The sequence below is a fragment of the Lepidochelys olivacea genome (assembly GCF_965140295.1).
Source record: "Lepidochelys olivacea isolate rLepOli2 genome assembly, chromosome: 2".
Taxonomy (NCBI): Eukaryota; Metazoa; Chordata; order Testudines; family Cheloniidae; genus Lepidochelys; species Lepidochelys olivacea.
In genome coordinates this window covers 168,231,401-168,259,259 of record NC_140412.1, presented here as the reverse complement: position 1 = coordinate 168,259,259, position 27,859 = coordinate 168,231,401, and the positions used below count along the sequence as shown (strand labels likewise).

Genomic DNA, 27,859 nt, shown 5'->3' with positions numbered 1-27,859 from the left:
TGTGTTTGATCTTCAGCTTGTGTAAATGAGGTCCACTGATTTACACCAGTTGGGTGTCTGGCCCCATTCTTTAGTAAAACTAAACAAGCAGTAATCCATATCCATCTGGAAAACCTGGTTATTTACTGTAAACTGCCAAAGTGCTTGACCTTCTAATTTTACTTTATTTTTTGAATCCCAAAAAGATTCCTTTAAAGATGTGGTGGTAGGATGCTTAACTTTGGGGAGGAATGAAGTTCTGATTTTATGCTTGCTATTCCATGTGGTCTACAGTTAGCTATTTAAACTGGTCTTTAGAAACACAAGCCAGATGCTTTTTATGATCACTCTTCTCCCAAATCTAGAGTACGTATGTGGGCTTTAACTGGTGTAATGGAGAGCACAATAGGGCCTTGAAACTTGCAAGTGGCTTTTGATATACAAAATTTTAAAAAAAGAACAGGAGTACTTGTGGCACCTTAGAGACTAACAAATTTATTAGAGCATAAGCTTTTGTGGGCTACAGCCCACTTCATCGGATGCATAGAATGGAACATATAGTAAGATATATATATATATATACGTTTTGCGAAGGAAAATCTACGATTAGGGAAACCGGTTCTGATTGGGAATGACCCTCACCCATGAGTTAAATTTCTTCTTCTTCTGCCTTTTTTTTTTTTAAATAGCTCAAATGTTTAAGCCGTATTACCCCACTCTCTGCCTCCTCTCCGTAAGATGCAGCTCAGCTTGGCAAGTTGTGACTTGCAGTGAAAAAGTTGTTAGCAGTTCTTAAGTTCCTTAAAGCCTGTAAAGTCAAGGAAATTACAGGGCTAACTTCACAAAGGAGCTGAGCAAATAACAATCGAAACATTTTAATCAGCTTACTTCCTGCTTTGTTCTTTTTTGCTCTGAGTTCATGCTCCTTCCTTTCCCTTACCCAACCCATCTTCAGCTGGGCATCCACATCTAGTCAGTATTATTTGTCTCTTTATGGAAATACCATAGAAGTTAGAGATGTGAAAGAAATTTTAACTGATATAGTCTGTCCTTCTGCCAGTGCAGGGATTAGTCCCCACAGTTTATCCTGAAGTTCTTTGTCCACTGTAGTTTTAAATGACTCATCTGATGCTGCTCCTGGTGCTTCCCTTGGGAGACTGTTTTACAATCTGATAAATTCATCATTAAGAAATTAAGTCAACTTCTTTTTTTTCCCCTTCTAAATTTAATCCCCTTATACCTAGTTATGTAGTCACAAAGTCCTTAGCAGCACTTTCCTTTCTACACCATCTTCAGATACTTGTAGATGATCTTCATTACCTCAGTAATTAAAGCTGTTAAAGTTAGTGGTGTTATTCCAACATCAGTGAGGTCAGAATCCAGCCCATTGTCTATCTCATTCTTTTATTGTTTGATAAAAGAATTGTCTTTTAATAATGGTGGTCTAAATTAATCTCCTAGATAACTCCATTGGCTACAGTAGAGTGACACCAGGCCTGAATTTGACCCATAATGTTTAAAGCCATTGTAAGAGGGCCTCTTGGCAGGATAATGCATGCTATAGTACTACACAACAAGGTTGTACCCACAGTGAATGAAAATTAACACAGGAAACCTCCCCATCTGTCATAATGCAGTAATCAGGAGTGGAATTATTTTCTGAAATGTCTTGCGTTTGGAACTGAAATGTTACCTTTTTAAAAAATCGCTATGGAACCTGATTTGTTTATTCTGCAAAAAGCTTGTATTCAAGCTATTGGTTTGTTTCACTTTGCCAACGAGAGATGACAAAACACAAAGCAGTACCATGTTGGGTTGTACTTGATTCTGGCAGCAGTGCACTGGCAAGCCAAATCATGCAAGGCGCTGAGCAACAGAAGTCACTGGGAGCTGAGAGAACTAAGCTTCTTGTAGCGTCATGCCATTTTTAAGCCTGTGTTGTGAGCCAGCCAGTGAGAACTGTGGCTAAGAGTGAAGCCATGCTGTAGACCGGGCTGGGCAAACTATGGCCATATCCGTCCCATCAGGCTATTTAATCCAGCCCTCAGCTCCAGCCGAGGAGCGGGGTTGGGAGTTTGTCCTGCTCCGACACTCCAGCCGGCATGACCCTCCCCCCCTCACTCGACCCCCTCTGGCTCCTATGTAGTACGTGGGGGTGTGGCCAGGCAGCTCTGTGAGCTGCCCTGTCTGCAGGCACCGCCCCTTCCGCAGCTCCCATTGGCCACGAACCGCAGCCAACGGGAGCTGCAGGGGTGGCACCTGTGGATGGGGCAGCGCGCAGAGCTGCCTGGCTGCACCATGAAGCTGGAGGGGGGGACATGCTTCCGGGAGCTGCTTGTGGTAAGTGCTGGCCGGAGCCTGCACCCCTGAGCCTCCCCCATGCCCCAATCCCCTGCCACAGCCCTGATCCCCCTCCCGCCTTCTGAACCCCTCAATCTCAGCCCAGAGCTCGCACGCCCAGCCAGAGCCCTCACCCCCCCCCCGTGCCCCGACCCCCTGCCCCAGCCCTGATCCCCCTCCCACCTTCTGAACCCTTCAGTCCCAGCCTGGAGCCCCCACCTGCACCCCAAACCCCTCATCCTCAGCCCCCACCAGAGCCCTCACCCCCCCGCACCCTAACCCGCCCAGTACCCTGAACTCCTCATTTCTGGCCCCACCCCAGAGCCCGCACCCCCAGCTGGAGCCCTCACCCCATCCCGCACCCCAACCCCCAATTTCGTGAGCATTCATGGCCCACCATACAATTTCCATACCCCAGTGTGGCCCTCGGGCCAAAAAGTTTGCCCACCCCTGCTGTGCATACTAGTCATTTGTGAGGAGACCTTTTAGAGCATTTAGACAATTTGTCAGTATAGTTTTGCTGTTAGTAGTTGCTAGCACCAGAGCAAAAATCTACTTTTCTTTATGTAGCATCCAGGGAAGAAAGTAAGAAGTCCCTTGGTGTTATGGGTAAAGTACATCTAGCAAGGGTGTTCTTCCGTGCATATAACTCCCACTGCAGGAGGAGCTTTTCATGCAGGAGGATAGCAGGCTAGGGTCCCTGGAAAGTATTTTAGCTATTCCAGCCAATATTATTAATCTTACGTTATTATTTATTCTTCTGTGACTAGGCAAGGAAAGTCCTCCAATAAGTGATGTCCCAGATGATGCAGATGAGCCCATGCCTGTACCAGAAGACCTTTCAACCAGTACAGGAGGACAGCAGAAGAATGACAGAGTTTTGGGTAAGATGGTTGGTCTGTTGTGTTTAGAAATATTAGCCCACCATAGTATTAAACAAAACATTGTATAGTTGACTGGTATACTAGGAAGTCTTCATCCCCTTTAGTAATGGTAATTCAATGAGGTTGTTCAGTGCTTTCCACCCAGCCATCACGTAGGGGAATGCAGTCTGCAGGCCAGGTCATCCTAAAGGAACTAGAAAGATCCTCCCACTTGTCTAGTTTCTAAAGCATGACTGGTTACATGCATCTCCCTCAAGGAGATGAAACCCTTCTAATTCTGCATAGGAAACTGTTCTGCTGTAGAGATCAGTAATAGATTATGAAGTAAGTGGTTCCAAAGCAAAATAAAGCTCACTCCAATTTTGTTAACGTGTGGAACACTCAGTTTTCTGATCTGAACATTAGCTTGGCCATGAGCACATTAGCTCTGTGCTTGGTGAATTTTTTCAGACGTTTCACATTATGGCATATGGTTTGCTCATAACTTGCAAAGTCTTTGGCTATGTATGTCCAACCTTTTTACAGATTGCTCTGCAATGATGCTTACTGTTTTTATTGTGCATATCCTGAAAATCACTTGAATTTCTCTTTCCTGTGTAATCTGCAAAATGGCCAAATCCATTAGCTTACCGCTAATCATGAACCAGAACTGATTTGCAAAGTGCTGATACGTCTTAGACTAAGGGCGGGTTTGCTTCGCCCTTTAATCCACAGAAGACGGGTGTGAATTCTAATGAGCACTGGTGTGTTAAGCACTAACTGGCCCATGTGGACCCTCCTGGCACACACTAAAAGACCTCCACTGTGCATTAATGTAGTATTGTTGGAAATGGAGCTATGTTAACATGCACTAGGGAAGTTTTCGTGCATGCCAACAGAGTCCACAGTTAGTGTGCAACACGATAGTGCACACCAGAATTTACACCTGTCTGTTGTGGACTAATGCAGTGTGTAGACAAGCCCAGAATCATTTACCCACAGCCTAGTGTGCAGGATTGGGTCTGTTGCTGCTTGACACACTCTACTCTGGTAGAGTAAAATATTCAAATATGCCTGTTCTGCTCCTTGTCTACACTGAGGTGGCCCACTCAGAAGGAATTTACAGAGCCACAGAATCAACGTTTCCTCTGCCTTCCAAATCTGGGATTAATACCAGGAAAGACTGAAATGTCCCTTTTGGTAGGAAAAGGCAATACATATTAAAATGCCCTTCTTGCCTGTCTGCCGGCACTGGGGGTTAGTAAAATTCCATTGATATTTGGATAAACAGAGGTGCCAGGAGAAGGGTTTATTTTATGGTAGCAATTAAAGGCCCCAGTAGAGATGGGGACCCATTGGGCGAGAGCCTGTATAAACAAAAGATTGAGAGAGTCCCTGCTCTGAAGAGTTTATACTCTAAACAGAGAAGACACACGAAGGATCGGGGGGAAGAGGAGTCACAAAGAGGGGAAATGGCTCACCCAAACTGACCCTGCAGGGCAGTGGCGGAGCAATGAATAGAACCACCAGCCCAATACTGCCTTGGGAGTCTTCATTGTGCTCAGTGCTTAAGCAAATATTCTCAAAAGTAGGAGCATAAAATTAGGCTCCTAAAGCCATAATTAGGCAAAATAAGTGGTCTGACTCTATTTAAAAAAGGAAAAAAAAATGTACAGGTGCTCAGTGTAACCCACACTCTTCCTGGGTGTGGTGTTCTGTCCCATCTAGTGGCACCGAGATCACTTGGAGAGAGATTAATGAGTCTGCTCTACAGCCTTAGCAAAGAGGCAGATGGCTTTTAGCTCATGCAGTAGAGGTTCATGCACTAAGCTCCAGAGGTTCCAGGTTCAATCCTGCCTGCCGACGACTGGGGTCTGTCAGTGTTACACTCAGTAGTTTTGAAAATCAGGCCACTTGTGAATTTAGGAATCTAACTTTAGGCACCTGTTTTTGAAAATGTTGCCCTTTATATCTTTGTTAACATGATCAGTAAACTGAATCACTCCCCCACAATAACCTGTTATTACCACATATTCAAATCTTGATTTAAAACCTCCTAATCAAATAACTGGTAAATATAGATAACTTTTAAAACAGCCAATATTTTGATTACATCGAATTTATTTAACCGCACACAGATTATGCAAAATGGGCCATGCTGAAACCAACCTTTGCTGTTGGTGCAACTCTCCTATAGGCTTCTCAGCACGCCTGTGGTGAGACTGCAAAGTAGTACGTATCTACAGTGAGTTTTTGTAAAATAAACACATTGTTCTTGGGTTTCCCTGTACAATGAAATGTATCTCTTGTCCTCATAGGATCCCAGTGGTAAAACGGGTCTTCGTCATCTTGACCGCAGCATATCTTTCTACAGCTGCTCAAAGACCCTCATGTTCTATCCATGGCTACTTGGGTGACAGGGGTTACATTCTTGCAAGGAAGAGATGCTCTGCCCTATATAACAATAAAGACAATTTGCAATACTCTGCTCTCTGGGCACCATTCATTATAGCCACTGAATCCAACACTTACATTATTTCTCTAGACCCCAGAGCTGGATTTGCTTTCCTCCTTTCTAACAATCTCTTCTCCTGGAGCTAACCATAGTTTTTCTTCGAAAATTATATTATCCTGTTTAAAAGGCCTCAATTTCATAACAACTACCTCATATGCCACACAATCCTAGTGCTGTCTGGAGTATAATACATGCATCTGCTTGCTACCTTTTTTTTAAAAAAAGTGAAGATGGGATTCATAATAAGGGAGAATCTAATTCTGCTTTCACAATACTTATCAGTGCATGTTCCAGGGTCCCTCCAGCTGAACAGGCAGGCATTTTGTTTATCATTCCATCTTTGTCAGAGTTAAATACCTGACTTTCATCTCCCATCAGCAAGGCTTGACATGCAGCATGCATTTTACATAGTCAGTGAAATATGGCCTCCAGAGGCCCTTTGGTTTGATATGGTGGCTTCCCATCCAGAAAAAGGTTAATGTCAGTCAAGGTTTAATGAATGCAATAGCAGAGATACTACAATGTTTGGGCCAAATAAGTTGCTAGACAGCTAGGAGTAGAACCTGTTACCACTGTGATGGTGGCATAGAAGTGCAGAAACTCCTTACATTGCACGTGAAAGGAGTCATTGCTACTCCAGTTTCTTCCCCTCTCTGTGTGTTATCCGAGATCATAAGTCAAATATCAAGACAACCTTGGAAGGCAGTTTGGAGGAAAGGGGGAGATGGTTGAGGACAGCAGATTATTGTAATGACCCACAAGTTCTATACGCGCTGTAGCAGAGGGAGAGCATGTGGCCCATGGTAATTACACAAGATACAGATGAAAAAAGATGGCCGGGCACATTTTAATCCTAAAGACTTTCCCAGTGTTCTATCTGGTTCCTTAGGCAATGGCAATACTCTGTGCATTCCAGTGCCTTTCAGCCTGTGGTTATGTTTGTACCATGACCCCTTAGAAGATCAGTTCTCTCCTTACTGCATGCATGTAGCATTTACTGTTAACCAGAATTGTGGGCGTGTGTGCTGAAGAGCAGCTAGACTCTGGAGGGTAGCTGAAATGTAAGCCAACTGGAGATATCATTGGAAATTACTATTTGGTGAAATGGAAGGAGTAACTATTGTCCACCATGAACTGGTAACATTAGATGAGAAATTTTGAAGGGATGACATACCCCTGAGGTTGAAATGTTCCAAATGGACTGCTTGCTTAGTCAGATTTGTAGTTGCACTGAACGAAACGTCTAACCTCATGCTCAGAACGTTAGTTACCTTTATTAATCCATTTAGCATTTTAAAGGTCAAAAGATCAGGGAACATAAGTTAATTTAGACAGAAAGATAGGCACTTAACTCCCCTTTGTGCCTTTGAAAATCTCCTCTCCCACCTCCTCCTATGGTAACCTGAGCGTTGAACCTTATGCTGCAGACCTGCTAAAAAGGGAACATACTGAAACTCTTTTCCCTTGACAGGAAGTGCTCGCTGCATAGATTGGCCAATGCTTACTAGCCTGTCCCGTGCACATGTGTGAATGGTAGCAGGTGGTTACAAGACTGGGGAGAAAGAACAATAGATCAACAAACATGACCCTAAGTGCCTGCAAAATGCCCCACATAAGCTCTTCTTTCCTTTGGTGAACACTGTGCAGGTGCTTTCACACGTATACACAATACATTCTTGTTAATATGCCACCATCTCTCAGAGAAGTGAAGGTACAGTTGATTCCTTGAGTAACAGAACAAAATTCACCAGCCAAGATTTTCTTTAGTGACTGGTGATTTTGGGGTGTGTCGGTTTTTGTATGTCCAACTTGAATCAGCTTAAGGGACCCAGATTTCAAGGTGTTAGTGCTCAGCAGTTGTTAAAAAAAATCAGGCCTCTTTTAACGTGCCTCTAGATGAACACTCAAAAATGGAGACAACCAAAATCTCTGTCTCTGAAAACGATAGGCAGCTTTGAAAATATTCTGTGCAGAAGTAAACTCATCACTGGCTTCTGAGAATACTCTAAACCAGCAGAGCAAAGCACCAATAAAGAGGGTCAGGGGACATAATTTAAGTCATTTATTTCCCTGATCAGCTTGTCAACTTCTTTACCATCTAACTCCTGGATCATTGTGAGGTTGAATAGCTTCCTCCTTCAACCTCTACTTCTGCTGCCTTGTCTACCAAACCTCCTTCCTGCCTTTCTTCTCCACCCTAGATTTCTTTCTTGTTCTGATCTGGCACCTATAACCGTTTCTCTTTTCCTTTTGCTCTGCTCACCCAGACCCTCCTACTCTGAGTTTCAGGATCTTTACTCCTAGAAACCACAAGTGAGATTTTCAAAAGTGCCTAAGTGACTTAGGAGCACAAGTCCCACAGAAAGCCACTGACTTGTGTTAAGTCACATAAGGCCCAGCTTCTCAAAGATATTTAGGCTCCTAACTTCAATGGAAGTTTGAGGATCTGGGCCTTCGGCACTTCTGAAAATCCCACCCTTTGGTGATAAGTGCATTATAACCTTGCATAGATGCATAGTCCTATTTCCCATGTTTAACTGTTAATTAAAAAGCTGACCTGCAATATTCGGTCCCCATTCCCACTGCCCTCATTCAAGTTTTGTAATAAACATTTAGAGCAGCTGCTGTGAATCGTCACTGTTGAGCTCCTTGCATTTGATAGGCAGTTACAGTTTAAGATCTTCTCTGCCCTGGGAATTTGCCCTGATTTGAGCCATCTGTGGCCCGCCACTGATGTGCAGATCCTTAGAATAGACCAGTAAAGCCCCCATTTTCACTGGTGTAACTTATCTTCATTTCCACCAGTGCAAATAGAAGCTTCCTTTGCTTACATTAGAGTTTACATAAGTGTACCTACATCAATGGCTGGCCACTGATGGCTGAAATAGGAGGCAAATTCCAAGCTTAGATGAGGCCTCAGAAAAGAAATTGTGGGCCCAGGGCTCACTAATTTTCTGAAACTGTAGCTGCCAACTAAAGGTGGGTATCCATATTGCTTACTCACAGCAGCTGCTTTAAATATTCATTTCAGAATTGAATGGGGGCAGTGAAGAGAACCAGTGGCTTTGTAAACAAAAGGTAAAAGTGGCCACCAGCTCAGTAGCAGGTGATTGCTATGGGCTTGGAATTTATAGACCATAAGACCATTCCTCCTCCCCAGAGGAAGTGGGGAAAACTCCTCCCCACAGGTTAAAATGTGGACAGACTGTGAGGTAAAATGCCCAAAGTCACAGGTTTTAGAGGGCGGGGGTGGGGGGTTACTCTTTTAACCCAAGGCATGATGGCTTTTACTGTAAACTAAAAACTCCAGTCAGTTTTCTCAACTCATTTAAAAAATAATAGCGGGGTGGGTGAAGGGGAAGGGGAGAGCAATAGCTATTCCTCTCTCCTCTAATTTGTGTTTGGTAAATGGCTGTTACCTCCCTCCCACAGACCTAATTTGCAGTAGGAGCCTGCTTAGTTACTGAACCTCAGCACCTGGCACTGCTGGGACTCTGACACATCCCTAGCATCCTTTATTCCAGGTGCCTTGGCGATTCAGAGGAGATGTGACTTTTATTACTGCCTTCTTAGATCTGGTGCATACCAGGATTCTCACTCCTGGATACCACGGTCTTTTATTTCTCCTAAAGCACTCTAGCACCTGGCAAAGAGGATACCAGGGTACACAGGTGTCTGAAGGTTCCAGCTACTACAGCTCAACATTAAAATAGTTCTGTGGCAACTCACAACTGGGTGAGTGCAGGCAGAGAAAAAGTGAGAGAAGGCTGCTAAAAAAGAGGGAGACAAGGCAGGAAAACAAAAGGGGAAGTGCACCACCCTAAATTGCAAAACACAGTCCAATTGGTTGCAATAAGTCCATATTACTCTGTCCAGTTAATTGCTATTTTGACAGTGGAACTGTGGGCCCAAAACTATTAAGCATTTAGGAGAGCAACAGAACTAAACTCTTTACGGTCACCCAATCTGTCTCATCCACTTGGTGGCCAACAAGGGTGTGTGCTGTGTATGTATAATAAAATACTTGTGTGTGTAAGAGCTCAGAGAGAGCGAGAGAGAGTGAATGTAAAGCTGGAGTGTGGCTTAAAGAGTTCACTTTCATCAGTTTGGGATGTCCATGTTGCTCACATGACTGGCAAAGTGCTGAGGGAGTTGTGTGAATCATCCCGAATAAGTGCTGGTAAAACCTTGTGTGTTCTGTAGGCACCAAAGATGTAACAGAAAACTACTTTAGAAATGTTTGGGGAAGACTTGCATGTTTGTATTGGAAGTTCTCTATTAAACCTCCAGAATAAAGCCAGATTTCTGCTGTATCATAAATCCAGCTGAAGAGGTTTCTGACGGAGTGAAAAAAAAATTACAACCAATATGTTTTAGAAACTTTTTAAAATAGGGAAGCTGGGAATCTCCCCTCTCATATGGGCTAAAGCTTCCATTGAAGGAGTCATGAGATACTGGACCTTAAAACTGTCACTGGTGCAGCTCTGAATATTGCCTGCAGTTGGACCCTGGCCAGTATGATTTTGTGGGAAATTCCACATTTGAGAGGAAAGTAGAGAGGAAAGTATTTTTGTAGAGGTTGTTCTTTTTAAAAATATGGCTGAATGAAACAGCTCAGGGTTTTTGTATATTAGAGTAAATAGGGTGGAGATGGGTTAGTGGGCAGAGTGCAAAAAGGACTCTTAAAGGTGCATGATAAATTACACAAATATCATTACCACAGATGTGGGGTGTGGGGGGGTATATGTGATGTATCGTTTATACATCAGCCTGGCAAAAATTCTATTTGCCCATTAGATAGAATGAGTCCGTGCACTACACATATATTTATATGGATTGCTGGAGTGAGGCACTAAGGTGATGGATGTGGAGGGCTAATGGAAAATAGAAGGATTTTGCCATGCTGCTGAAAACAAGCTGTGCAACACAGACAGGTGACGGTTATTTTCACTAGCTTATAAATGCAGACAAATAGGTACAGATTTCCATGAGGCCCGTGAAAGATATTTCCCTGAATCCAGAATTATGTCCCTGCCGCATTTCAAAGGCCTGCTGCAAATAATGGCATGATAACTTCTCAAAACAAAGTTGCAAGAATAATTTATATTGGTAAATGTTAGGTAGTGTAATCATACAGGTCACTGCCTTACTCCTATCATAAAATACTTTAACAAAGGGCACTGTGGAAGGTAAGCCTGGAACCCACCATAAAACCTGTGTCAAATTCTGCTGTTGGGTATAACCACTTGACTTCAAGGACTTCCTTGAGCCCAGAAGTTATCCTAAATATGCATATTTAGGATAACTTCTAAAAATAGGATAATACTTTGGGGCAGTGGATGTTGTATTCTACAAGCAGCTTTTTCATGCTTTATCCTTTAAGTGGAGGAATGGCTTCTTTACCCAAAACATGACAACATTCTGGGTGGGAATGGTATTTTTTTCTTTTTTCACCCAAGTTGTGTAATTTGTAGAACTGATGCCATTTTAAGGGTACCAGAGCATTGCTGAGGGCTGTGCAAACGTCCATTAGTAAATGTCACTTGCTATGCCAGGGAAGAAACTAAACTGTCCAAGTGTTATTTTTTCACAGTTGAAAGTAAGGCCTTGCCTACACTACAAAGTACTGTCGACAAAACAGGGGAGGTGTACGCACTGCAAAGCTACTTTTGGCAGTAAAATAAAACCACTTCAGCGAGAGGCGCAAAGCTTTTTGCAGCAAGTTAAAGCAACAAAGTGTCAGTGTAGACACTGCTGTGCATTTTGTCGACATAACTGGCTTCCACCAGTATCCCACAATGCCTGTCAGAACCATTGTGCTCACTGTTTTGATCTCTGCTGCCCTGCCGGCATGCCCCGTCCTGCCCTTTCAAAGCTCCGGGAAGTATCTGACAGCTGTGTGTGCTGCTCCCTTTGGGGAACAAAGAGCAAATCACTAACGTGGAACGCTCCTGTTCTGCCCTGCGCTAGGAACACAGTGGCTGGTGGTGGGGAGGGGGGACAGGAGCCATTGCTGTGCTGCTTTGACATTCATGCATGGAGTGCTCACAGAGCTGCACAGGATGCCCTGCAGTTGAGGAGGCTGTGGGAGAACTCGGAGGGAATCACAGAACTATAGGCAGGCAGGCAGGCAGAGGAGGCGGCTTTGGGAGAGACTGCTGTGCCGAGCAGAGCAGGGGGCTGACTTGGGGGGTCCCCTCCCCCCTACCTCAGCATAGGCCAGTCATCCTTCTGTCTCCCCTGCCCCAGACACACCACTCTCCTCTCCCTTCCCTGCCCCCTTCAGTTGAAAAAGGGGCTGATAATCTACTAGGATGCCTCTGGAATGATGGGATTGAGAAACCTGCATCATGTGACGCTGTACCTGTACCATGAGGCATTGCAAACCCTTTCCAGATCGCCTTGTGGCCAGTTGCACAGTGGGATAGCTACCACAGTGCACTGCTCTCTGTGTGGATGCAAGAGTTGCTAGTGTGGATGCACTCTGCCACCACAAGGAGCTCGTGTGGACAGGCAACAGCTGTTTTAATTAAAGCACTTTAATTAAAGCAGCATAATTTTTGACAACAAAACTTTGTAGTGTAGACAAGACCTAAGCAAGCAGTGAGCTTTGGCAAAACTGGAGACAAGCAGCGTGCATAGCTATGTGGCTTTTAAGTACGGATACTGAGCCTGCTGATCTAATCTACGGTTAAAGGAAGTTGTTTTTTAATCTGTGAAGTACATCTCTTCTGCTCTGATAAGCTCCATTCTAGCTGGGGAGTTAAAATTATCTAGCAGGATCTCAGCCATGGCTGCAGCAGAGCTCAGACAAGTTGGGTTTTTGCTGGATGTGGGGGAGCAGATTTTAGATTGGGGAGGACCTTTGTGACAGTAGCTTGCTAAACCTCAGGTTATTTTAAGGGAATGACTGTGTATAGAGAGCTTGAATGGGTCGCAGGTCCACACATTTTTATATTTATTATTTGTTGTTTACTGTTTGGCTCAGACTCGCTCTGTCACATGTGCAAGTTCTGACTAAACATGAGCATGCTGTAGGGTTGTAGCTAAAGCAAGAAGATGATTGGTGTAAGCTGTAATGCAAAGAGCAACTGTTGCCTGAGCTTTGGAGCTAACTGCTCACTCTGCTTTTTCTAAAGAGCATATTATCCTCTTGCCACACATGTGTAACTTGGGCTAAAGTTGCACTGCATAACTTAGCGCCAGATTTTCAAAGGTATGCAGGCCCCTAAAAGTTTGGATAGGTGCCTGGTGGGATTTTCAAAAGTGCCTAGACATGTAAGCACCATTGCTTTTGAGACTCCCCCTAGGTGTTTATCTGCATCTTTAGGGGCCTAAATACCTTTGAAACTCTGACCTTTAGTGCTTGTGTACATCAGGGGCATTGGCACTGATGTAGTTGTATTGATGCAAACCACTAATATAGATGTGCTACACCAAAGCAAAATGGAGCTTGCACTTGCACCAGGATTACAATAAGTTGCTCCAGGGCAGTGTGTCTCCATTAGTGGTTTGCACCAGTGCACCATGTCAGGGTAGCTGCAAATTTCCCCAATGTAGGCAGGCCTTAAATCTCTGATCAAGAAGGGGAAAAAGAAAAGCTCATTTATTTATTCCGGTTTCCTTTTCTAAATTCTTGATCCCATAAAGTCCATAACAAAAGCTCGCTGAGTTCAGTGGGACAGAAATGTGTCCCTGGATCTTTCCAGTTCTGTTAATTGAAGTCCTCTCCAACCCTAATCAAGATGGATCCCTGTAGGGAAATTGTGCACTGAATGCAGAAGGTTGAATTCCTAGCAGCACACTTTTTGCTCTTTTCATTGCAAACCAATGAGACTTTTAGTTATAGAGATAGTGTGAAGAGAACAGGCAGCTGACTTGTGAGCTAAAAGGAACCTGTTCACCAGAGTCATGGCTTCAGGAAACAACTTGTAGAAAGTCCAGCTCTGACCTCAGTTATATACACTCTGGAATGCATAAGATAGAAGAAGAAGAAGCAGACAGTAAAAAGCTGCACATGCGCTACCTAACATTACAGGCTTCCCCCTGCCACTCCTACCCACAAAGACGGAATTTTATGTTGTAAAGATGAATGTGGGAAAACTAAATATCAGGGTAGTACTCAGTGGTTTTTTTTTCCAGTTTGCTGCTATTTCCTTGTTTCATTTACATTTTTAGATTAGGGATAACATTTTCAAAAGTGACTTAGGACACCATTTTGAAGGTATTTAGATGCCTAAAGATGCCTCGTGGGATATTCAGAAGTGCCTAGTGGTCTAACTCCTGTTGAAGTCGATGAGCTTGAGGTGCCTAACTATATCATTTTTGAAAATGGGACATAGGCTCCTAAGTCACGCGGGCCCAGATTCTCAAAGGTATTTAGGCATCTAACTCCCATTGGAATCACTGAGAGCGAGGCACCTAAATACCTTTGAGGATCTAGGTCTTAGGAACTTTTGAAAATGTTACCCTGGACGTGTAGACAATTCTGTCTATAAAGCAGACAGCTAATTTGCCATTAATTTCCTACTGAGCAGAGAGATGTTTAAATAAATCCAAATTTTGGTTGCCAACTGTCACTTTTGCTCCTCTCCTGCGCTCCCCTCCACCCCAGTTTAGTCAGAATTTTTCTTCCACTCTCCAAAGTGAGCTACCAGAGAATTTTAAAAGCAGAAGAGACTCATGTACTCACTAAAACGTGTAAGTAGAACTTAAATTGTAAGCCAAATTTTCTACCCTATTTTCTGCCCTGGAAAATATATCTTTTGAGGAAGTTGCTCTTACAAAGTTTTCAGTAACCTTGTTTGCTCTGGACTATTATGTGAAAGGAGATGAGCCTTTCTTTTTATTTATTTATTTGAAAAGGAGCTTTAACAGAAATTAGAATTTAATAACCTAACAGAAATTTCTAGGGAAATGAAAGGTGTGCTTTAAGTGAATTTGGAGATGCTTTCAGCATGTGTTGCAATTTATAAAAAAAGAAAAAATATTGTCCATATTTCATCACTTAAAATCATCCTGTATTTACAACAGGCTGTGAGCAGCAAACATCCCCACTTGGATGGATGTGAACTTCCAGACTTATAAATGTTTGCTTCTTCTTGTTGTTTTGTTTAAGCCAGGAGATCTGTGTCTTAATTTTGAATCCTGGCACAATTTTGGGGAGTGAAAGGCTGGTCCTTTCCCTTTCAAGTTACATTTGCATTTTAGTGTGGTGTGAACTGGGTTATATGCATGTAATTCCTGTGGTAAATATACGTTTCAGTGTTTGCAAGTGGCATCAGTAGTTGATGTTAAAGCAGAAAGTCTTCATTAGCACTGAAATGAGCATTGCCAGCCAAGGAATATCGCTAAGCCTGTTTCGTTCACACGGAACAGTCTCTTTTTTGTAAAGACAAGATGGGTGAGGTAATATCTTTTATTGGACCAACTTCTGTTGGTGAGAGAGACAAGCTTTTGAGTCGCAGAGAGCTCTTCAGTTCTGGGTAAGGTACTCTGAGTGTCACAGCTAAATGCAAAGTGCAACAGCTTGTAAACAAATTTTCAGTCTGCCCACATGACAGAGTCTTTTCAGAGAAGAACCTTGCGTGTTTCTTCCTGTGCATGTAAAGAGATCCCCACTAAAAGTAAACTGATAGGTATAATCCTACTCTTCTTACTGCAAGGTCAGTGGGCTGGAGTCTACCCTACTGCCTATAGGTGGGCCCTGAGAGAATTCACCCTTGGGAGAGAGCAGACATTTGGCTGGAGAGAACGGTTTTGATTTGCAGCTGGGTTTCATAGGAGCCTTGATGGTGCAGGCTGACTGGGGAATGCACTGAATTGGCCATGTCCCCACCCTGGCCAGCCTTGCTCCCCTTTTGGCCTGAGCCAGCCAACTGCAAATCACTCTGCTTCATCTGAGACCCCCTTGACCTCCCTCCCCACATTCCTCATGCTTCTGCCGTACATTGGTTACTGTGAGTGCACAGCTCACTCAGGTTTCCACTGCAAGCCAATGAAGCAGTGGCTTGCATGGGGATTTTGACTAAACGCTGTAGGATTCCCCCATGGTTAGTTCGTACTACTGTATCACAAGGACACTTGCACTTTCCTTTCTGTACCTGGACTGAGCCTTTCTCCCAGAATCTGAACAATTTTATCACTGAAACATCACTTTGCTGGAATTAGAAAAGGGCTGCTGAACTAAGGGGATTGCTGGAGCATGTTTATACTGCAGGTCTAGAGCAACATTGTTCTAAAAATGAAGTGGGAATTGGACTTCTCTGTCTTGTTTTGTTGCTGCCTGTTTGAACACACAACTGTCGAAATAAGTATAACAAATGTTAATACACTAACAGAAGATTTCAATAGCCCATCACATGCAGAAGGCATGGAATAATTAATGGTAATGAGGTATTACCTGCGGTATGAACACATTTGCTTAATCTTACCACAGCGTTGCAAGTAGATTCTAGTGAAATTGGTATCCTAGCATGGGCTTATTGTGATGTTAACTGGAATTTGTTACTCCTTGCAAAACAGTGCAGGAAATGTCTCATTTTGTTAGTTCTGTAATTACACATTAACAGGTCTCCCTCCATGCTATGAAAGAGACTGATTTCTACAGTACAAGTTTGAGCCTTTGGTGTTACAGGGCAAGTGCCGAGATATTTTTAGTTTAAAAATCCTCATTTTTATTTATTTTTTTTATTTGTTTTTATGGTGCCCCCCTGGAAGCTTGAAACAGCAGTGTTTCCGAACCAGCCACTGTATGTTACTCCACCATGCATGAGTTCTCTCTCTCTCTCTCTCTCTCTCTCTCTCTCTCATGTGTACACACACACACTTATGTATAGAAACACTATTCGGTGTTTGTGTAAATGTATGTAAATACACCCACACCCACACAAGGCTACATTATATACATTTAAAATCAAATCACACATACAGAGATTTATTGGTGTAGGATTTCTCTTGAGGGCAGGCTTCAAGCAATTTTTTAAAGAACAAAGAGCACTGAAGTATGCATTTTGCAAAATAAATACAAATAACAAAACAGATTTTTTTCAAACACAGGAGAGGAAAAGATTAGTTGCCGCTAATTTGACAGTATCCCTTCTAATCTGACAGAGCTAGCAGTGTAAATTCCAATTGGGAAGTGGGCAGGAGCTGGGGAGAATATGTTTAGTTTTTAGTTTCGTATTCATTGCATCTCTCACAGGTTGTGTAAATGCAGTGTGCCCATGAACACTGTCCTGCGAGCAGCAGAAGAGAGTACGAAAATAAAATGGGCCAGAAAAGTCTTACAAAGACAGGAACAAAATCAACGTAGCATGCTGCACACCCTGTCCTCCTCATCTTCACAAGTCCCTCTTTCTTCTTGCCTCTGAGCACTATACTCTGCTACATGGATTTAAGTTAGTCATTAAAGGCAGCATTACTCTGAGGGCCTGATTCTCCTCTCACTCACACTAGTGTAAATCAGGAGTGAGTGACTCTGTTGAAGTCTGAAGTTATACTAGTGTAAGTGAGGGGACAACCAGACCATCAGAGTCCTCTCTGCAGCATCTACTGCACAGTTAGAGGATGGAGGGCATCCTGTGGCATCATGACTCCCAAGGGAGGTGTGCTGTTGAAGGTGGAAGCCTGCAGAACAGCCCACAGATTCCCTAGGATCCAAGGGATTGGGAACAGAGTTCTCCATGGATACCATGACTCCATAGGTTTAGCCCTTGCCATCTCCAAGGCCCCAGAGAGTAGCAATAGGTGGACATTGCACTTAGTTTCCTGGGTGCCCTGTTTCCTTCCCACAGATAGGGTTTATGGGTGGAAGGGCAAGATGTGGGCCTTTGTCAGAAGAGGTGCCACACTCCTGTATTGGACCCAACTGAAGTGAAGGGTAATTGTGCAGTTTACTTCATTGGGAGCAGGATTATCCCCTAAGTATACACAAACTCAGGTGCTAACTCACTGACTGGCAAGTGTGCTTTACTTCTTAAAGTTGTTACCTAGAGTGTCAATCAAGTAGAGACTCTATGAGAGACAGAAGGGCAAGTTAATGAAACTTTAAAGGGTTAGTTCAGCATATTCAGCTCTTAGCATATAATTTTTTAGATCATTAAGTCTAATTTTTTACTTTTTTATCATCTGATAGCAAATTTAGTAATGCACACTAATACTTTTTGAGGCATCTTGTCCTTGGAACTGAGGGATATCCGTATCATGTTGAAAAAACAATCACATAGAAAATACAGATACAATATCTTGTATCTCCTGTTTGACATACGCTTCCCAGTAAAAGCTGATGCATGCCTTCTAGCTTGATAACGTAAGAGATGTTTCAATAATGGATTGAGCAATTGAATATGAAAGAGCAATTAAAATAAAGAACAACTCTGAACAGAAGTAGTTAACAATGTTTCTATTCTCCAGTCCCAGAAAATGTATGTGATATTTAAGGAACCACCTCCAATACAGTGCAGGGGACCTACAGGTTGGTGCAAAATACAGCACTTCACAAAGCCTAGGCTAGTTGAGCAAAAAGCAGACCCCAGCGTTCCTGTGTGAGGCCTGGTGTTTGCTGTGTGATCTCCCCCCCACAACTCCCCGCCAGTGAGACAGAGTGCAAGTACTTATGTTACTTGCGTACTTCCTGAGAACATAGTGATCCACACATTCTGGGCTGTGGGTTGTGTTTTTCACATTCAGGCATATGATGGGAGTTCATCAGATAGCTCTGGGTAGCTCTAGCAAATAGCATATTTGCATCGGCAGAAGCAATTTCACAAGACCTGCTGGGAAGGTTTCCCACAGCGGGCTGCGCTCCTGCAGTACTAACAGGCACTGCACATTCGTTTGATGTAAAAGATGAGCCAGAGAAAATGAAACTCTTAACGTTTTCCTCTGTCTCCCCTCTGGGACCATGTGAGAGCAACATTTTACCCTCAGATGCCTGAGTGCATGCACACAGTGACTTTGCTGGGAACTCTGTTTCCATTTGTGGTAAAAATTGGAAGAAACAGATGACCCATCTTTTGACAATTTAGATGGCAAACTCTCCAGGCTAAGGACTATTGCTGTGTGTTTGCCTAGCACAATGGGGCTTCAGGCGCTACTGTGATATTATAAAAATAATAATAATGACTGAGAATTTCAAAGGAGCCTAAGGGAATTAGGTGCCAAATCCCTCTGAAAGTGAATGGGAGTCGGGCATCTAATCTCAAAGCCTCATGTGAAAATACAGCCTTAAAATGCAGTTCTAGTATAAGAAAAATTAACTGTGTAAAAATAGATGTTCCATATTTTTGTCTGTGACTTCCAGGTCAAATTTGCTTAATTTACAAGTAAAAAGATAGTTTTCTAATGGCCAGCCCTCAAACACTCACATTGGACTCTGAGAATCTAACTGGGTTGCTTCTGGCTTAGGGTTTGTCTACACACACACACAGTTGTTCCAGAATAACTCCATGTATGGACACTTGTATTCCGGAACAAGAGTACTTTGTTCCTGTTCAGCTAAACCCACTAGGTTACTGCAACATCCTTTTCTCTGGCCTTGACAAATGCAGTCTTGCCCTGCTCATATCAGTTCAGAATGCTACTGTCAAGATCATTCTCCTAGATTGTCACTTTGGCCATATCACACCTCTTTTTGCATCCCTCCACTGGCTCCCTTTTCTCTATCACATCAAACATAAGCTACTTGTCTTCACTTTCAAGGCCCTTCATGGCTTATCTCCACTATACCAATCATCTCTCATTCAGTATTGAAAGGTGTACTTCTGCCTTCAGTTGGCCAGTGATGCCAGCCTCTATTTCCCACTTGTTAGATTTTTAAACAAGCCCCTTTGTGCTTTCTCCAGTGCTGTCCCTCATGCTTTGGAGGATCTGTGCATAAACGTCCATAAAGCCACTTCACTGCTCTCCTTCAAACCCCTCCTTGCAACTTTCCTATGCCATGAGGAAGAATAGTAAAGGACCAATATGGCTCATCCAGGAGCTTTTTAATGACCTAAAAATCCAAAAGGAACCCTGCAGAAAGTGGAAAGATGCACACATGGCTAAGGAGGAGTACAAAAGACTAGCACTAGCATGTGGAGACAAAATCAGAAAGGATAAGGCACAAACTGAGTTACAACTAGCAAGGAACATAAAAAAGAATAAGAAGAGCTTCTGTAAGTACATTAGGAGCAAGAGAAAGATGAATGAATGTGCAGGTTCGCTACTTAGAGGGAAGGAGAGCTAATAACTGATGACATCAAGAAGCTGGAGGTGTTTAATAACTATTTTATTTCATTCTTCACTAAAAAGGTTAATTGTAACCAGATGTTTTAGCATAATTAATTTTAACAACAAGAGGGAAGGAATGCAAGCCACAATCGGAAAAGAATGGGTTAAAGAATATTTAGATAAGTTAAATGTTTTCGAGTGGGCTGAGTCTCATGAAATTCTCCCTAGGATACCTGAGGAAATAGCTGAAGTGAGCTTGGAACCATTAGTGATTATCTTTAAGAACTCATTGAGGGTGAGGTCCCACGGGACTGAAGAAGGGCCGACATAGTACCTGCCTTTGAAAAAGGGGACAAAGAGGATCTGGGGACTGCTATGCCAGTCAGTTTAACTTTTATACTTGGAAAGATATTGGAACTAACTATTAAAAAATCTGTAAGAACCTAGAGGATAATAGAATGATAAATAATAACCAACATGGATTTGTCAAGAACAAATCATGCTAAACCAACCTAATTTCCTTCTTTGACAGGGTTACTGGCATAGTGGATCGGGGAAAGATGTAGACATGATATATCTTGATTTTAGTAAGGCTTTTGACACAATCCCACATGATATTCTCATAAATAGACTATGGAAATGTGGTCTAGAATAAATTACTGTAAAGTGCGTGCACAACTAGTTGAAACACCATATTCAAAGTATTTGGTATCAGACTGGGAGATTTATCCAGTGGGGTCCCACAGGGGGAAGTCCTAGGTCTGGTACTATTCAATATCTTCATTAATGATGTTGGTAATGGAATGGAAAGTATGCTTATAAAATTTGCAGATGACACACACTGAGAGGGATTGCAAGCAAGTTGGAGGGCAGGGTTAGAATTCCAAAATGACCTTGATAAACTGGAGAATTGGTCTGATATCAAAAAGATGAAATTCAATAAGGAGAAGTGCAAAGTACTACACTTAGGTAGAAAAAAGTCAAATGCACTACAAAATGAGAATCAAATATGTTAAGAGCTGTTATAAAGAGAAAAGTGATCAGTTGTTCTCCATGTTCACTGAAGGTAGGACAAGAAATAACAGGCTTCATCTGCAGCAAAGAAGATTTAGGTTAGATATTAGGAAAAAATTTCTAACTACAAGGATAGTTAAGCTCTGGAAAAGGCTTCCAAGGGAAGTTGTGGAATCCCTATCATTGGAGGTTTTTAAAAACTAGTTGAATGTTTTAAACACCTATCAGGGATGTTTGAGGTGTACCTGGTCCTGCCTCAGCACAGGGGACTGAACTAGGTGACCTCTTGAGGTCCCTTCGACCCCTACATTTCTATGATTCTATGAGGCCTACAAAGAAATTGACAGAGGTTAGGTTGTGGTGTGCTGAGATGACCACTACCTATCATGCCGACCAACATTGTCTCATTGTGTACTCCCCTGTCAGTCTGTCTGTGTGCATCTATTGCCTCTTCTCTTACTCTTAGATTGTAAGCCCTTTGGGGTAGGGGAATGTCTTTTGTCTGTATTTGTACTGCACCTAGCACAATGGTTTCTGGTCCAGACAAGCCCTTAGCCATCAGCGCTAGTAATAAAGATTGTGTAGCCCAAATTCGCTCTTCAGTCATACCTGTCTTCAGATGATGAGAGGAAGAAGATATTTTGCTTCATGGATCTTCTTGTACTCCACACTGCACTGTGGGTACATCAAGGGTGTGAAAGTTTGCTTGAGCTGATAGGAAGTAGTAGCCTCCCTGGAGCTGTTCTGCAGCTGGTAGAAAAGGCTTTTCACCACATTCAGCTGTCCAGCACCGCAACCCAGCTACTCTGGCTAGGTGCTGGCATGAGAATTTTGCATGTTGAGGACTGAGTATCACTTCTTTGTGGGTTTGGATCAACAGTGACCTTACAAGCCATTTGAAGCAATATTGGACTGACATAGGAATGTATTTGCTAGGGTTTTTTTTTTTTTTTTACTTTTCAAGGAAAGGAAAGTACATACATTTTGGGTGCAACTACTATTTTTGATTTGGTTAAGCAGTGTAGGAGTTGTACTTTATCTGTCCTGGAAAGAGTCTAACTTTCCAGACAAATGGCTTTTCTAACACACTATGACAAGGTCCTAGGAGAAAAACAGTCAAATGTGAGCTGTCCTTCTGGAGCAGCAAAAGCGAGTCTCACACGAATGATGTTTGATAGGATCCTATTCTACCTGTTCTCAGATCTTGACTTTAATGGTGCTGCTCCCATTCATTTTACTCACCTGTTTTAGTGTTTGCAGAATCATGACAATATTTTGGATGTATAAGCAAGCAGTCTATTATTAGTTACACCAATGATCTGTATGCTTGTAGGTATAAATTTGGTTATATTGGCTATGTTATATTGGTGAAAACTGAAGGCAGTTAAATTGACAGCTGATAGAAAAAAAAATCCTGTTTCCTGAAATTGATACATGATGCTTGTTGTTTCAAATTCAAATGTTGTAATTTACCTTAAAAAATACACTGAGCAGATGCTTTAAAAAGTCACAGAAAGACTCAGGCAAGCTAATGGCCCCCACATGCTATATGAAGCGTGCAACTAAGAGCTGACAGGAAGTTTGACAAAAACTTTGTCTGCTAGACATTTTTGAAGATTCCATAAAAGCTAGGAGAGCAGGAAACGCCTTTGCTGATAATCTTAACACATCATGAACGCTTGCAAAAGGTAGATGGCCAGATTTTGATCACTCACTTCATGGCTGTCACAATACAGAACTTGTTTTGACTGTGCATAGTTGCATATCCAATATGTTTATTAGCTGGATAAAATTACTCCCCTTGATCTTTTCAATATCTCATTGTTTATGCAAGATTTCAGCCCTGAACAATTGCTGGGGGTAGATTAAGACGTTGACAGTACCTTTTATCTAAAATTGTGTTATTTATTTGTACTGCAATGACATGTAGGGACCCCAATGATGGATCAGGGTTCCACTGTGCTAGACCCTGTACATACACACAACATAAAGATTGTCCTTGCCCCAAAGATCTTACAATATAATTGCCTGTCTCTCCAACAGAGGCAACAGAAAAACTTTGAGTCTCCATTCCAGTATGCAGTGGTTTGACATGAGACGTTACAAGAACTTAGTTTTGTTTAAAACAATATGGCCTAAAAATTCAGAGAGTAAGAATATCCTTGGATCTAAAAATATAGCACAGAATAAATATCAATTTCATTATATGTGGAAGCAAAATAAATAGCACCAGTGGATTATTTTGGGGAAGTTCTATGGCCTGTGTTATACAAGAGATCAGACTGCATTATCACAACGGTCCTTTCTGCTCTATGAATCAGGTAAAATAAAAGTTTGTAAGTCAAGTTAAATATATCCTGCAAACCCCTCATTTATTTTGCAGTTTTTAAGTATCTGAGCTGCTAGTAGCTGAAAGTTACTCAGAGAAGCAATTTACTATATCACTCTAACTTTGGGAGGAGAGGAGGAATGTTAACAACTCCTGTGCCTGATTCACCACGGCATTACTCCAGTGTTAAGTCTGTGACTCAGTGGAGTTACCCTCATAAAGGAGGCACAATGCAATGATGAAACAGGCCCATTTTGTAGAGATGTGAAGTTTTGGATGTAGGCCCAAATTGATTGAAGTTGAAGGAGCGTGTTTTGGTCTAGGCCTATCTTTGCTACTGTGCTTTTGAGGCTATGGAGGGTGTGAAAGTTGCTTACAGAATAAAAACACGCTGACCATTTGTTTTTGGAGTGAGATTTCACATCTCATAACTGAATTTGAAACATGCATGTTTCAGCATGAGAAATGCTTCAAGAGCCGACCTGGAGATAACATGCACTTTAGTGGTTAGTCATTTCCTACAATAAAGGTGCAGTTTGAGCCTCTTTTTTTCTTTGACCGCTAAGAACGTCTGTCATGGCTACTGCAAAGCATGGGGACAGTAAAAATATGTTTTGGAGAAAGGCGGCACTGTGCAAATTTTTCTCAGGATGGTTCAGTTTTGTTTCATTTTTTGTTAACCGTAGGTTAAAACTGAGACTTTACATTTCACCCTAAGTAGAGGGCAGGGCAGGAGCAGCCTAGAAAAGAAATTACAACTCAAAAAGTCATTATTTCCTTCCCTACTTCCCCCAGCACTCCAGGGGAGAAGTAAACTGCCTGTTGCCCTTGACCAGTAGTAGATTACATCTCCCCCTGGAGCAAAGGTCAGTTGGTGCTTTGTGGTGGATCACACCACCCACTTTGTCCCCTGATGCATAGATAGGGTGGCCAAATGTCCTGATTTTATAGGGACAGACCTGATATTTGGGGCTTTTTCTTATATAGGCTCCTATTACCCCCCACCCCCGTTCCGGTTTTTTACACTTGCTGTCTGGTCACCCTATGCATAGACAAGTAATGTGGGAGTATTGTGCATGGAGTAAAAGGTGTGTTTTTTGCCCTTGTGCTGCTTTGTAGTGCAAGATACTGTCTAGCCCTCAAAACATAGTGGCTGAGCTTTTCAGAAGTGCCTAAGGCCAAGATCCTCAAAGCTATTTAGGCACCTATCTCCTTTTGCTTTCAATAGGAGTTAGGCACTTAAATACCTTTTGAGTATCTGGGCCTAAGTGATGTTGGAACTTAAGTCCCGCTGAGTTTCATTGGAGAAACAATAATCCCCATTTTTTACAGATGGGGAAGTGAAACACACGATAGATTAAGTGACTTTCCCATGATCACAAAGGAAGTCTGTGGCTGAGCTAAGAAATGAACCTAGATTTCCTGAGTCTGAGTCCAAGTCCAAGTTCATTGCCCTATCGCCTAGACTCTCCTTCCTCCCTGAAGTCAAAGTCTGGCACGCAGTAAAGCTAATTGCAGGATCAAGCAGGAGACTATGGGCTATGAGAGAGAAGGCTTTTGTTAAAAGGTAAAGTAACGTTATCAACACAAAAAGAAGTGAAGACCGTCCCTGACCCCTGAATGTCCATTTCGATGGTTACTTCAATGTTCTCCTTTTCCAAGTTTTCATCAGTGTGAAAATCCCCCTACAAAGTTTTTCCTTGACCAGATAACCCACAGTGATAATGCATAGAACCACTGATTCCTTCATGTGTGTTCAGGAGCCTCTTGGCCCTTCCCAGCAGAGCCCAAAGTTCCATTTTTAAAAAAATTTAACAGCTGTACTGCTCTAAAGATAAATGGCCTTAGCACTGTCCTGGCAGGAAAGCAAGAATATTCTGCCTCTTTTGCTTGCTATCTTTTGTCCAAAATTAAATGGAGAAATAATATCCTTTTGCTAAGGAGAATATTGATAGCTTAGTTACATATTACAGTACTTTTTTTTTTCTTTACAAGGAATTGTATTTGAAACAGATGTAGGCCTGATTTTTCTTTTATTTACGTTGGTGTAAACCAGGAGTAACTCCACTGAAGTCAAACCGGGTGTCAAAACTGATAGCAGAGTCAGGTCCTATGCCTCATGCCCAAAGGTATGCCAACCCTCCTTCAAAATGTCTAAGTGACATTGAGCTGCCAGAAACCTGTAAAAATCACTCACACTCTCACGGAGCATTATTTACTTTCCTTTCAGTTTTGTCATATCTGCCATCACTGTCAAAAAATGCAATGAATAAATAGCTTGTATGCCAGTATATAGGTAGTGACAATATGACAAAATCAACAATACAGTTATCATTTCTGTTGTTTTGATGTTTCTATTGTTGCTTTTACAGTAAAGATAAGGCTAGAAAGCACTGTAGAGTAGGTGAAAGAGATCAGATCTCCAGCTGATCTTAAAGGCTAAAGGAATAAGCTGATACAACATAATACAGAACAAAGTAGATAAATAAACAGGTGAAATAAGATAAAATTCCAAGTCCCTCCCCTACCTAATACACATTAGGCGCAATTCATCCCTCCTCCTGTACAAATCCAGAATAAATGAGCTTTGTGCCTGGAACTAAACATGAGTTGAGGGAACCAGATGACATTCTCCCTACCCACAGGCACGTTTTAGGACTGAAATGCAGCCATTGCCTCTTGACATTCCCTTTGTAGGAGTTCTTGGTGCTCAGATCCAAGAATGCGTAGATCCCGTGGCTCCTCCACCTGATCACTTCATGCCAGCCTGTTCTGACCCATCTCTGCAGTTCACAGCCCCCCCCCCCCTTGCTTTACGTCTGCTCTGTCCATTTCTCCTCACTCCTCATAGAGGACTGGTCACAGATGGCTTTGAGCGAGCTTGCCCCAGCAGGATGGCTTTTTACCCAGTAAAGAGTAACTAAATATGCCCCCATATATTTTTGGTATACTTCTGTCATGCCATGTCCTGCCTTCATTTACATGTAGTGTGTCACCACTATACTCGTAAAGCAATCTGCAAGTCAGCTTGCCTTAGTCAGGTCCTGAAGTTCTACTCCACCCTTAGTCCGGCAGACTCCTGTTAAAGTCAGTGGGAGCTAGAGAGAGTAAAAACTAAGCACGGGCTGCTGGATCTGGTTGTAAAGGAGGTTTGTATTTTATTTTGTGACTCTTCTGCCAGCAAATGGAGAAGAGAAAACACTTCATATGAATTTTAAAACCCTTTCTGCTGTCGGCAAGTTTCATTCTGAAGTAGTGGGACAGAATTGTACATTATCTCATTGGAAGGACTTCCTAAGTTGTCTGCTTCACCCGCTGGCACTCGTACATGATGGCCCAATAGGCCAATCCTTGCCAGTGTTTAATCTCGTCTCCTAAACCCCTCTGCTCCGTCTCCTCAATGGCCACCTCCAGCAAAGGAACCCATTGTCCAATCGACCCTTCTCACCCTTGGAAAAATTTAAACTAGACATTCTGAGCTATTTTCTTTTGAGTTTCTCTCTATTCCTTCTTGTTATGCCCTCCTCAAATTGTTCTTCCCCCTCATTTGAAGATTTTTACAAAGCCCCATTATGTCAACACCTATTTTGGGGGCAATTCCATCTGTGTGCAGAATTTTCACAATTCGGTAACTGTCTTTAGATGAAATAAATAAAGCCAGAGAAAGCCAAACAGGAGTCTTAATTTAAAAGGTTGATTTAGAGGCAGAAAAGCCAAGCTTATTTTTTTTTAAATTGTTTTTGTTATTTTTTTGCTAAGCCACCGAGTGCAATTCCTGGTCTGTGCTTCCCTTTCTGTCACTTCTCCATAATTCTTAGCATTTCGGTTGGGCTGCTGTGTCTCTGCTGCTTCCTCTTTTCCTGCATTCCTATATTTCATTATTTTGCACTTCTTCCTCTTCGAGTGCTTTTACAACAGTGCGAGGAGGATGTGGAAACCCAGTTACAATATGACACACAAACTGCAGAGTCACAATTGCTTGTATTCGGTTTCACCTCCTGGAGTGTGGAGCTGAAGGGTGGGGCAGTGGAGAGAAAGAGACCCATAAGCAGGGGAGGTTCAAGCCTAGAGGTTCTGGAGCAGGGGTTTGTGATGGCAGCTTTTAATGTATTTGTTTCAGTATTGTCTGACGGTGAAGAAGACATTAGGGCAGATCCTCAGCTGGAGTGAATTACTGTGGTTCCATTGTCTTCAGTGAAGCTTTGATGATTTAAGCAGCTGAGGATCTGCCCCATTACATTAAAGCTGTATTGGCCTAGACCCAAAGTAAAGACTAAACTAGCTGCAGTAAGTATCTGACACATTCAGTCCTTCTTAACTTGCCAGGCAGCTGTGAGACCCCTCCGCAACAATGTGTGCAACTCTTGTACTATAGTGTAAGGAACATTGCCACTTTCTAGGTCTCGCTGTGACCTGGGGCCTCTGCGTTAAGTGGTTCCTCAGCCACAGAGTTTGCTGCGGAATCTGGGCTTTGCTTTTCTCCTAAAGATAAGAGTACAGATCCAGGCCTCATGTTTGTGAAGCGAACCCTTTAAAAGGGTGGTAAATGTAAATGGTGCAGTGTGGTCTTCCTGAGATTGCAGGAAGCCAGAAACACTTGTCCCGAGA

At 42.5% G+C, this 27,859-nt stretch overlaps 1 protein-coding gene across 3 annotated transcripts in view; it reads left to right on the top strand.

The window, feature by feature from the left end:
- Nucleotides 1–27,859, top strand: part of IKZF1 (IKAROS family zinc finger 1) — a 90,756-nt gene that overhangs the window by 18,950 nt on the left and 43,947 nt on the right. For all 3 annotated transcript variants that reach the window (XM_084622026.1, XM_084622027.1, XM_084622028.1), the window contains exon 3: nt 3,090–3,203. In XM_084622026.1, coding sequence (XP_084478152.1) covers nt 3,090–3,203 — 114 coding nt within the window. The remainder of the gene's footprint in view (nt 1–3,089; nt 3,204–27,859) is intronic.